We start from the raw sequence: 12,575 nt of genomic DNA, 5'->3' as shown, positions 1-12,575 counted from the left end.
GCAGAATTATTATTATTTTTATTTAAAGAATAACATAATCACAGCCATGTATATATATATGTATGTATATATATATATATATATATATATATATAATATAAAAAATAACTATTCTGGGGAAGGCAGCTATATTTGTATAGCACATTTCATACTCAAGGTAACTCAATTTGCATAGTTAAAACAGGGCAAAATACAACTTTTCAAGGCAACAGATTTTAAGACATTTAATAGAAAAAAACACAAAAATTTCAAAGCAGAGTCAAGAAATAAAAAGTGACAGCACAATAACATGATTTTGGATGTTTTAATGTTCTAAAAAACCTTTTAATCTGGATTTAAAAGAATTTACACTTGGAGCTGACTTCATTTCTGTTACCAGCTTATTCCAATTGCATGCATCAGAACAGCTAAATGCTGATACACCATGTTTGCCTTGAACTCTGAACTAATTGGCTCAGGTCTGACGTCAGAACCTTGTTGGGTTCATATTCCATCAGCATTTTTTTAATGTATTCAGAATCTCAGCCGTTAAGGTGAGTTAGTGACCAGTAGCAAAATTTTTAAATCTGTTGTAAAGTGAGTGGGAGTCAGTCTTTAGGACTGGACTAATATGTTTTGATCTCTTTATTCTGATCAGAACCCAAGCTGCAGCGTTCTGAATGAGCTGCAGTTGTTTGACTCATTTTACAGAAACTTACTAATTACTGGTAGTCATAGTAGAAGAAGTCTATTCTTTGCTTGTGTGTGCATGACTGTGTTATGCAGTACCGCCCCTCTGTGGCCAAGATGGGAACACCAGAAGGAGCTGGATACAACTTCAAATGATGCAAAAAAAACAAAAACGCTTTACATTCTATTTAATGATGTTATTCTATGTTTTTAAACAACAATATAAATGCTTATTTTCCTGTTTAAAAAAAACAAATTGGTTTGGGGGTTTTGGGTGGGAGGAGACTAAAGCGGTTTAATGGCATTTTCATGCATTTCAAGGCAGCACAGTAGGGGTGGGAATCTTTGAATGTCTCGCGATTCGATTCCGATTTTTGGGTGTGCGATTCAATTCACAATCAATCTTTGATTAAAAACGATTTTTGGTTCAAAATGATTTGTTTGACAATGATTTTTGCTTCAATTTATTGATGTTCAAGGAATCGTAATTATCTACTCCAGTATGACTCACTAATGCTAATTAGCGCACTACTCGCGGCACTTTTATCACTCAAATGAACGGCTCCACGCTGCAAAAAAACAACTTTTGTTGGAATAACTTGTTAACTTGATCGTGACTTTTTCCTTCTACTCTCTAATGTGGCTACAACTTAACAGTGTATCAGACCACGTGGAACCACACTGCCCCTAAGTGGCCAAATCAGGTACAACATGAACAGCGCTTCCAATAAAGGCACACACACAAACAAAGGGAAGCCAGTATAAAATAATTTAAATAAAATTGATTTTGGGACATTTAGAATCGATTCTGAATCGTACTAAATGAGAATCGCGATTCTTATGAGAATCGATTTTTTGGCACACCCCGACAGCACAGTATTAAAATCTGGCGGCTCAATATACCTCAATGAAAATATAAGAGAACACGTTGTATAATGTAATATGTAATGTAGGTGTTGAAATTTTCTCACAGGCACGGACCCAGTGGATGGACACACAGCGACTTAAGTTGCTTCTTTCCTGGCTGACGCCACAAGATGTTTTTTGGTAAATAAATAAATACTTGACAGTAGGCACGGTGCATGAAATCAATTCCTTGCACTTCTTTAGGTGGTTGTTTAAAATGGAACCAGCTTACCCTTTCCACATCCCATAACAGCAGCACAAAATTATAGAATGTAGCTGTTTTTTTCCGCTCTGTCGATTGCTTTGTTGGGGCTTAGGCGACATCATGTTTTTCCTGATGTGCAGTTGTGCACATTTCATGTGTAGGTGTTGAGTCATTTTTGCACAAGACTTACAGCAATACAGACAATAATGCCTCGCTGCATATTCGTTTGGTGCTTCTTTTTGGGTACACGGACAAATACAGTCATGTATTACCCGGCATGTGGTTGAATCATACAGTTGGGGAGGATTACTTAACCGTTGGAAATTAGATGCATCTAGCATCTTGCTATAGTCATAGCTTTAAATATGTCATAGTGATCTTGTGTATGCCGGTTTGGGGACCTGCTTTTTGATTCTGTAATGGCACATTTCACATTTTCACATTGTAGAACTAGCTTCAGTGTTGTTGTGTTTTTTTTAATCACCAATAGTTGGTTTAATTAGAGTACTTTAGAAGTGATTCTAGTCTGTCTACTCAATAACAAAATGAAAGGTAGAGACATGAAGCCGATGAAAGGAAGAAACTTTGAGAGTTGAGACCTCCCAGCCACATGCTCTCTTTTTTTCTTTGACCACCTGTCAATCACACGTGTGTTTAAAACAAGCAGGTAGCTTGTCCTTTAAATCAGATATTTTCATGCTGACACAATGGAAACTGCCAAAGATGCTAATGAATAGCATCTGTGTGGAAGTGTAATTTAGCCCTTCAACCACTGTGTTTATTTCTTGTAAATACCAATACTAGCATTTTGGTTACTAATCTTCATCTTAAAATAAATTGAATAAACATTTTTTGCTAGCTTCTGAGTTCAAAAGTACTCGTCAATTTGTTGAGTCTATATAATAATACAAGGCAATCATATGGGTTCACGTTCAGAATGGCCGTCTGAGGGAAAGTATATCTTCAATGTGGCCTGTGGAAAAAAATAGTTTGGCACCCCTGCTGTTAATAAATTAATATTTGAACAAACAAACAGGTATGTGTTCTGTATCGTTGGTAAGGAATTTGTAATGCAACTGTTGAGGAGTCATGACGTCGCTATGAATGTGGTCAAGGTGCGTTTTGTTTTTTTACATTCTATTTTAATCCTGTCATTGCTGTATGTTTTCAGAAATTAAAATATTTTATATAGTAGTATTTTTTTCCTCTTTAGATAAAATGTTTGGCATTTTTATTTATTTATTATTAGTACCTAACATCTTCTTTTTCGACTAACACGTCACACTACGGACAAGGATTATGCAACGGTGTCTTATTTTGCAAGTCTCGACCGGGAATCCTTTTTCGCCAACGTGAAGTTTTATTTTGAAAGTCCTGACCGGAAATCACTCGCCATCATCACCACCACGGTCATCTTGCCACTCGCGCTACGCTCCAGGGGCAGGAACGAACGCGGATCCGCAGTCCGGACGCGCACGAAGCGCACCTGCGCTCTATTTGACTTGGATTAGAGACACACGCTCACACGCACATGCCGACAGAGTCGCCTCGGAGAGCAGTCGCAGAATATTTACGGCGCTTGTCAGTTTTCGGGAGTTTCTCCAGTCGCTCTTCCAGCACGCGCGATGTGGAACTAAGGTCTGCATTGCTGCTGGATGGAAAGAAGCCCACCACGCACGCACGCTCGCACGCTCGCAGGAGTGAAGTGAAAAGGATGGAGTTGTGGAGCAGCTGAGCGGAGCCGCTGGCTCTGAGGGAAGAATGCACTTCGTAAGGCAACTTTGCTTACTTTCCGTGCCGTGAAAACGCAACGAGCCATGGGTTGAAAGAGACACGCTGCGTGGGGATCTTCAGTGTGGGCGGGAGTTATGTAATGATTGACATTGCCTGACAATCAGTGGGAGATCAGAAAAACTGAGGCCTTTTTTTTTTTTACCCGATGTTTGTTTCGTTGGCAGCTGATGGATGGATTATAAACTGATAGATGTTCCTCGTTTCAACGTTTCGTGTCATTATTGGTTGACTTGCAGCCTTCAGAAAATTGTTGTTTAATGGTCATCATGATGGCCCAAACTCTGACAGCCTATCATGCAAATTTGGCAAAATCTTTGAAAATGGCAGCAGACGATCAGACAATCAAGAGTTTTTCCTGCTCCTTTTTCAGCATTATTCTCCGCATGGCGACGTCCAAAAGCGCGTGGAAGATGTTCTAGTTCTCATGCTCGCCCGTCCTCCCGTTTGACGACATGTAGTCAGCTCGACAAACCATCTCCTCTTTGACTTTGTCTTTCTCCGCATCCAAAGCTAATAGTTCATCTCATCCAGAGTCTCCGTCGTTGCCTCCCTCCCCCCCACTCATCAGGGCTGGTGGGGGGGGCGGATCTGGGCTTCCGCCATGGAGGCCAGCCCGGAGAGCCCCAACCGGGCGGTGGAGTACCTCCTGGAACTCAACAACATCATCGAGAGCCAGGCCAAGCTCCTGGAGACCCAACGGAGGCGCATCGAGGAGCTGGAGGGCCAGCTGGACCGGGTTAGCCAGGAGAACCAAGACCTGAGGCAGGATCGCAGCCCTCGGACCCCCGGCTCAGACACCCCGGAGCAGAACCACGATGGCCAACCTCTGTCGCTCACCGGCCATCGCGCCAGCGGCGGGGATGGCGGCGCGTCCTCGCCTCAGACCAAAGGCGGACCTGCGGCGGTGCCGGCGCCCCCCAGGGAAAGGAGGACCCACACCAGGCTCACCCGAGGTCTCTCCTGTGGCTCGTCCACCACAGAGAGAGACCGGCTGGAACGCACCGACAGCACGGACACCAACACCAGCGCCACCATTCGCAGAAAGTAAGTTCCGCATCTGTTTTATTCTTGAAATGTTTCGTGACCTTTCAGAGACCAACAGGTGCATGTTTCTGTGGTAACCAGTGCCAATGTGGTGGCAACACAGACAGTTTCATGGTCCCTCTGTTTGGTACTTGAACACGAAATCTCTGTCCAAACTGTTAACCATATTTCTATTAGATTAACAAGAGTGTGAAAAATTTGAAAAAAATATTGTACACTTTATTATAAATTGAGATGGCCGATTAATTTGCGATTAATTGCAAGTAAAATTTTTAAATCATAGCATTAACTACGATTAAAAATTTTAATCAACTGACTCCTCTAGTAGAAACTTTATTGTACGTTACCCCGCCATTATTATTTACATCGCAACGCATTGAGTGCGTATAAAGAAAGCAAAGTAAGCCTTGCAGCGTTCCTAAAGAAACAACATGCGATCGGGAGAGTCACCCCTCCCCACGCCGTGTTCTCGTCATTCACCAGATGCATTCAAGAGTTTTGATCAGCCCTTTAAGAACGCCACGGAGGCTTACCTTGCTTTCCTTATACGCATTTCACATTGCTCCGTGGAGAGCGAGCTGACATTCGACATCACTACGCACTCAATGAGTTGCGACGTAAATAAAAAATCGCTTTGTACGTACAAATAAAGTTTCTACAAAATATATTCAACTGGAAATTATTTTCAAAAAACGAATCTCATAAATATGTTAGTAATTACCAAATAAATCATATGGCGCAAACTTGTCATTACAGTCCTTTCAAGTAGGGATGCACCGAAATTAAATTTTTGGCCCGAAACCAAAAACTGAAAATGACAAATGCTTGGCCTGAAAACCGAAACTCAGAAAAAAAATTATGCCAATTTTTTATTATCATTACATTTATTATAATTGATTAAAAGTATAATATTATTCTAAAATATTTAGGTCTATTTATCACGGGTATATTAACAAAGCACAATATAAATTGAAATGCGTCACCCCACAGAAATTAGAGACATGTTGGCGAATTAAACCCCAAACGCGGGGTGAGCAACTGAGCATTTTTTGGCGGTGCAATGAGTAGATGCCACGGACTTCCGACTTCCGGGTTTCACACATCAGCGTCGATTCCGGTCACTGATGGCCACGTTCCAACACTCGCACCCCCCACACCTGCGTCCCCCCCCCTCCCCAACCGCGCACTCCCGCTCATTGGCAGGCGTCTCAACTCTCAAAAATGCCTCGGACAACTGAGACAGGCACAGTCGCACCTGTCGATGGGGCCGCGTAAACGAGGGGCACAAGGGCGGAAGCGCAAGAACTGGGACGAAGCCCACACGTCGCAAACAGGAAACTGAAACAAAGCTGATGTGTGAAAACCAGAAAGTCGGAAGTCCCGCCTCCTCCGTGGCATATAATCCATTGCACTTTATAGTCAACGTACAGTACTTCGCACCGGCGGGCACGGATGCGTGCGGTGCGGATGGCGCATTTATAAGCTAGTTGGACACGGGTTAGGGTTGCGCACTTAAAATTGGCACATTCACATATTCACCAACGTTTAAAAATAAATACATTTCTTCGCACCAGCCAATCGGCGTCCTGTACAGATCTGTAGTCACCCGGAGATGGTGGTAAGTGTTTACTTGTTTAAAACTGTTGATAGCAATAGTGCTAACATTAGCTAAAGTATTTAGCACGGCCTCCAGAATGCAAGTGAAAAAGTGCAAGCGCTCAAGGGGCTCAAATCAAAGAAAAAAAAGGAAGGCGATTCAGGAGAAAGAGTGGCTCACCTGTAGTGCAGTACTCGGCAGCGCTCTCTTTTTTGACAGTTCACCAAACGACCGTCTCCTTCTCCGGTGTGCACAATGAAGCTGCCGGTACTCACAAACGCCAGCAAGCGGCAAGGCCAACACTCACTCCCGAATTGCGAAAATGCACATTTTTGCCATTTTCGGCCGAAAATAAATATTCGGTGCATCACTTAAGGAGAGCGAAAAAAAGTCCATCCACATCGTCTCAATTTTTTAATTATTATTTTTTAACAAAACTATCCCAAGGGAAGGATTGGTTTAAACCAAGTAAAACATTTAAATCCTTTTTGTTGGAGGTGGGGTGCATAAGTTGTTCAAGTTGTGTTAAGTGCAGCACTATTCTTTTTTTTATTATTGTTATTTATTTATTTATTTTTGTTAATTTGCACACATTGCCGTTCCACATTACCACACTACAAGAACGTTCCCCCAGTGGCTGTGTTTACTTCTGTACCTCCTCTGGATTATTTTTGTTGCTTTGCCTTTAAAAGAAAACAAAATGTCAACTTAAACCTGATCTTTTCCCTTCGATTTCGAACATCTGTAAATGACATGGTCGGGTCCGATTTCCGATCACGTCATCAGGATTGCGACATCCCTACATGCAACTGACAAACTGCATCAATGTCAAACTGAAACTCATTTTGACCGACGCTCTGCACCGGGGATTTTATTTAACCTTTAGTATCACATTATTGATGGCCACTTGCAGTTGTCACGTATGAAAAGTTATTTTCTCAATATGTTGAATCGTTGTTTGTGTTATTTATTTCAAATCTATCTTTGCCGTCAAACTAAGGGCCAAGAAGCTCGAGATGTATTACTGCAGCTAAAGGCTGACCTGATGAAGTTAGTGCTGCAAGCTTTGGCAAACAGCAAGTGCATCTGTCCTTGTTACGCACGCACACGCACACACACACACGCTTTGGTTTTGTGGTGGAAGCATTAAACTTTGTGAGTAGGCAGCAATTGGTGTCGGGGGGGAAAAAAAAGGCAAACAGTGAAATGGAATGTGACAGTCTTGTATGCTAGGACAGTTATTTGTGGACTTGAGCTGTTTTGCTGAGGTCCCAACGCTCTTATCAGTCTCTGATTCAGATGTGAGCCAGTCCCTTAGCTGCCTCCTCTCACCCCGCGGGGGGGGGGTGGGGGGGGTATGAGTCATTACACGGAAGCACATATTAGTTAGGCGGCTATTAAATACTGTGATGCATCACCCCTTTGCTAATTACCTGTGGCTACCCGTGGAGGATGTTTCAGGCCCGGTAGAAGCTTCCAGCCGCTACCCCCACAATAAGCCTTTTCACTGGCAACAGATTATAACGCAACCTAAGTGTGTGTTGTAAAATTAGATGGGGGGGGGGGGGGGGGCAGGGAAGGGTTGTGATCTTCCACAGTGTGCGTAAAAAAGAAAAGGTGGAACGCACGCTGACTTGCCATCTGTCGATAGGGGTGTGGACTGTCGAGGGCAGCGCGAAACGAAACACATTGTTCTTCAAACTGCTTGTTTGGTCTGATCCAAAGGCAGAAGGAATCACAATTGAAATTTGAAGGCTTTTCCCAGAGGTAGCAAAAGTACCCACACTCTGTACCTAAGTAAAAGAGCAAGGGGGGGGGGGTGGGTCTTGTAAAAGTAGAGTAATGATTCAACCATAGAGAGTAAAGGTAAAAGAAAAAAATAAAAGACACTCTCAAATGTTCTTAAAACCCTGGAGAACCCACGGGGTCAAATTTGGCCCCTGTAAATTCTGCTACTCAAATAACAAAGACCTTTTTTTTTTTTTTTTTTTTACAAATTTAACTTCAAAAGTCCAGAGTGCCACTTCTGACCCCTGCATGGGGCCATCTAGTGGATGAATATTGCACTTACATGAGCCAGAGTGGTGGTGACAAGATGGCTGGCAACATGCTGTTTTGTTGAGCTGGAAATCAATCCAAACAAAACCATCTTCTCAGCAAACCATCAGATGGTAAAATTGTGGTTTTTTTTTGTTAATCTATTTCATATCATGTTGCAGAATGCCTAGGAGTATGTTTTATATATATATTTTTGATAAATTAGCAACTCTGAGCTAGTTTAAAAAAAAGGGTTAAAATTGAAAAAACATATATTTTGATGTTCAGTGAACTTATAGCAGTCATTTAATGTATAATTCATAATTTTCCAAAGAAGAAAAGGGTTCTTGGGTTCTCCAGGGTTAAGTGTAAAAGTTAAAAATGATATTTTATCATCAGTTATGTAAAGTACTATGTTTGATAACGTGACTTTGCCTTGTTGTTTTCTCTTTCTGGTAAATGTTCCCCAAAGTCTCAATCAGTTCATCAAAATCTCAGTGAGTTCACTACATTTCTTTATGATTTATTTCTGTAGTTTTGCCATCCTCGGAGGTAGAAAAAGCAACAAGCATATTTTGACAAAGAAGTTGCAAGTGCAGATATGTTTTCAAATGTAGAGAGGTCAATGTTACAAGAAAAATAAATGCTCAAATCTACAGTACCGTAGATAAATATATAAAAGAAAATATCTGGAAAAAGTATTTTAAGGCGACGTATTAATATTTTTCTTTTGACAAAAACCCTCGCCACTTGCTGTCGACTGAAAATGACATCGCAGGTGCTCAGAGCTCAGGTAACGACCAATCACGGCTCACCTGTTTTCTGGGTTAGGTCATGTGACGTTCGCAAACCGAGCCATGATTGGCCGTTTCCTGAGCTCTGAGCTCCTGTGATGTCATTTTCAGTTGACCGTATGGAACGAAATGTGTTTTTAAAGGTAATCATTGTACATGAAAACTAATGGTTAATTTTCAAATGAATCAAAAACAAAGTATTAACTTTGTACTGCTGAAAATGACTAAATGAGTCAAGTATCCCTTTAAAGTACAGTAAAAAGTCTTTGGCGTCATCATTGCTGCAAAATGTCACCAGATTTTGCAGGCGTGATCATCCTAGTGAAAACATACGTTGAGTCCATTGATGGGGGAAAAAAAGTGTAACAATTAATAAATGAATTGAATATTAAATCAATTAAGTATTTTGACAAGCAATTCATAGTTAAGAGACCTTGTTTCACTTAAAATGTCATAAATACCAGGAATATCAACATTAAATGTTCTACGACGTCTGTATTCCTCCGTACATTTGTAAACATTTTTTTTTTTTTAAGCCAGTCAGTGGATCATAATGAATTTGTTTGTGTGTTGCACCTTCTGCATTCTGTGCTGTCAATTTGAAATAATACAGTTTTCTGTTATTAAATAAACAGATGGAGGGAAACGTAAAAGCTTGACAGATGAATCAATTTATTTATTAAACTAATTGTTAACAGTAACTTCAGCCTGCAAAGTCGGTTTCACTGAGCACCAGGAAATTTGGTGAGCACATTTATCATGAGTGGACCCAGAAAAAGAAAGGGGGGGGGGAGCCATGCCTGAAAAGACAGAGAGAAAGCCTGCAGTTTGAAGCGGCCATTTTCGAGCCATTTCGCCCATTTGCAGGGGCCCTTCAAAAACGAGCTTGTCCAATTGTTACCAAATTTGAACGACTTCTACTTGACGGACGGCAAATTGTGACTTTGCCATTTTGTGTGTGCTTGCAGCTTTAATGACTTTCATTCCTCCAGCCGCAGTGCTCATGTCTGCCCCTCTGTTCTCTGCACCTCAGAATTCATCATTTGTGGCATTTTGATTTTTATTTTTTTTTTTGGTGTGTGTGTGTGCTTGCGTGCAGCAGCTGCACTTTGCCAAACAAAGTAGTTCCTTTGGGTTGCGGTGTCCCGGCGGCTCTCGTTTTTAAACAGCTGTCCCGAGCATGCCTCCTTGCTCTCGTCCTGCTAAATAGTGCTGTGAACAATGCGAGGCCTCGGGCGGACGTGTTATCCTGAAGCACCTCTGCCAAGAAGCAGCGATGTGTATTTTTTTTTTTTCCCCGTCTTCTTCTTCTTCTTGTGGTTAATTTTAGGAGAGGTCACGCGGGGTGCATTTCAGATGAGCCAGTGAAAAGTGTCTCTTTATATAATGTGCTGCTGTGAGCCCAAAATGTGTTGAAAGGGCAGGAAGACACACACTGAGTGCGTGTGAGGTGAATTAGTGCGAGCGCAGTATAATGACTGCTGGCCCAAGGGTGAACGTTATGTGTGTGTGCACTGTTGGATTTTGTCGTGGGTGCCTCGGGGCCAGAAGATCAACGGGTGATGATGAAAAAAAAAAGCTTGGTTGGGGCGGTCTAGTTGGTCAAGGTGACTATTGTTTTTTTTATGGAGAACACTTCTTGAAAGTATATCCCTTCTTATTGGTTACAAATATTTTTAAACTATTACCTTTCGTACAACCAGTTCAGGGTGTACCCTGCCTACTGCCCAAGCCAGCTGGGATAGGCTCCAGCACCCCCCCGCGCGACCCTTGTGAGGACAAGTGGTTAAGAAAATGGATGGATTGGACCTTTCGTACAAATGTATTGCAAGGCAGGCTTTTGGGCAAAAAAATAAATCATCTGAATCGACCTGCTCTTCGAATATACTCTTATACAGTAACTGCAGGGTAGAAGTAACCCAAATTGGGTTAAAGAGCCGAGCACGGGGTCCAAAGGGACCAAACCAATGCTGGGTTATTTACACCCTGCCCATCAGGCGAAAGATTTAACCCAGCATGTTGTTGGGTCAAGATTTTGACTCAAAAAGGGGTCATTTACAGGGTTTTTCCGGGCTTAAAATGAGGCCCAGGTGGTATCGTCCTGACTATGATGGGTGACTACCGATACCACGTCTCGCTATCGGTGCCAATCCCAGTCTTATTTTAAGGTATCGTACTCGTACCATTATCAGCCGTCCTCCTGCAGCCATTTTACGATCAGGTACTAGAAATGGGAAAATTATATGAATGTAAAGTTGCCATGAATTTTTGCCCTTTTTTTTTAACTACAATCATTAAAAAATCATCCACTAGTAAATATTAAATTGTAAATATAGTTCAGGGTTCTTGTAAAACACTATTATGTTTATTGTATATGCTGTGTTTTTATGTGCAACGGTTACTCCTTGATCTGTTTCTTCTTCATTACATTACAGTTTTAAAAAAGGGAAGAAAAAAGTTGTTGCTTCAGTTCTTTCCGGTGAACTGCTGTTGATTAGGGGGGTGAATTTACCTGGCGATTCGATTCATATCACGATTTATTGGTCACGATTCGATTCGATTAATCACGATACGAACCCGTAAATTGATTATTGCGATTTTTTTTTTAACTCAAATTTAGAAAATACTAATCAGTTAACTTGTACATGCAGTAAGATTTGTATGAAAATTTATTTATTTATCTGAAAATTCAGGTTGCAGACTGTTTCATGTTTGAACAGCACTGAAATCAAATATTAAGGCTTAATGTTCTATTAACTCTTTGACTGCCAAAAACGTTAACTAACGTTTAGTAAAATCCTATGGAGGAGTGCCAAAGACGTTAAAAGACGTTTGTTTCAAAACAGAGGTGAAACTAACCATTTTCTATTGTTGATTACTGAAAAACGGAATAAGGTAGAAACAAACTTTTTTTTTTCTGATGAAAGATGAGAGTCCAATCTTTCATTTGGTAGTATGTGTGTTTCCATAGTCCAAACACATAATTTTCTGTGGACCTTGAAAGATCAGTCAAAAATGCTTAAATCGGCTGGCACCCACGGCATCCCTTTTCTGAAAACGTCTGGCAGTCAAAGAGTTAATATAACATTCTTCTATGCTTAATGTGTAAATCCTAACCCTAAGTAAGACGTTTTGTTGAATATTCCCATAAAAAAATAATGTTTAAAAATCGATTTGGCCACATATTGAATCGATTTGAGAATTGCGCGCTATAATATCGCGATATATGGCCGAATCGATTTTTTTCTAACACCCCTACTGTTGATATAGCGCCTCCATAATGGCGCAACACTGCAACTGCAGTTAAAATGTGTTGCTGCCGAGCTCATTCTGCACAGCTTGAGTGCTGTGTTGAGCGATTATCAGTCACTCGGGTTGGAGGTGGCGGGCAAATTAGGTGGAGGTGGCCGCCTCTGAATTTTGTACTCAGGAAAATTCCTGGTTAAAAAAAATGACACATACTAATGAGTGAAAGCTACCAAGAAATGGGACACCAGTATAGCTCTGGTTAAGAATAATACTTATACTG

The 12,575-nt window shown here is 41.2% G+C and overlaps 1 protein-coding gene across 2 annotated transcripts in view; it reads left to right on the top strand.

Annotated features, from left to right (window-relative positions):
* The first annotated feature begins 3,190 nt into the window (after positions 1–3,190).
* The window catches only part of iqsec2b (IQ motif and Sec7 domain ArfGEF 2b), a 55,743-nt gene continuing 46,358 nt past the window's right edge, over positions 3,191–12,575 (top strand). Inside the window, exons 1-2 of one of the 2 annotated variants that reach the window (XM_077569508.1) lie at positions 3,191–3,550; positions 4,106–4,618. In XM_077569508.1, the coding sequence (XP_077425634.1) occupies positions 4,176–4,618 (443 nt within the window). In that variant the 5' untranslated portion in view covers positions 3,191–3,550; positions 4,106–4,175. Of the gene's footprint in view, positions 3,551–4,105; positions 4,619–12,575 lie in introns of those variants that run through there. The other variant, XM_077569516.1, reaches the window with a different exon arrangement.

The sequence above is a fragment of the Vanacampus margaritifer genome, chromosome 1 (genome assembly GCF_051991255.1).
Source record: "Vanacampus margaritifer isolate UIUO_Vmar chromosome 1, RoL_Vmar_1.0, whole genome shotgun sequence".
Taxonomy (NCBI): Eukaryota; Metazoa; Chordata; class Actinopteri; order Syngnathiformes; family Syngnathidae; genus Vanacampus; species Vanacampus margaritifer.
This window is presented reverse-complemented; position numbering and strand designations above follow the sequence as displayed.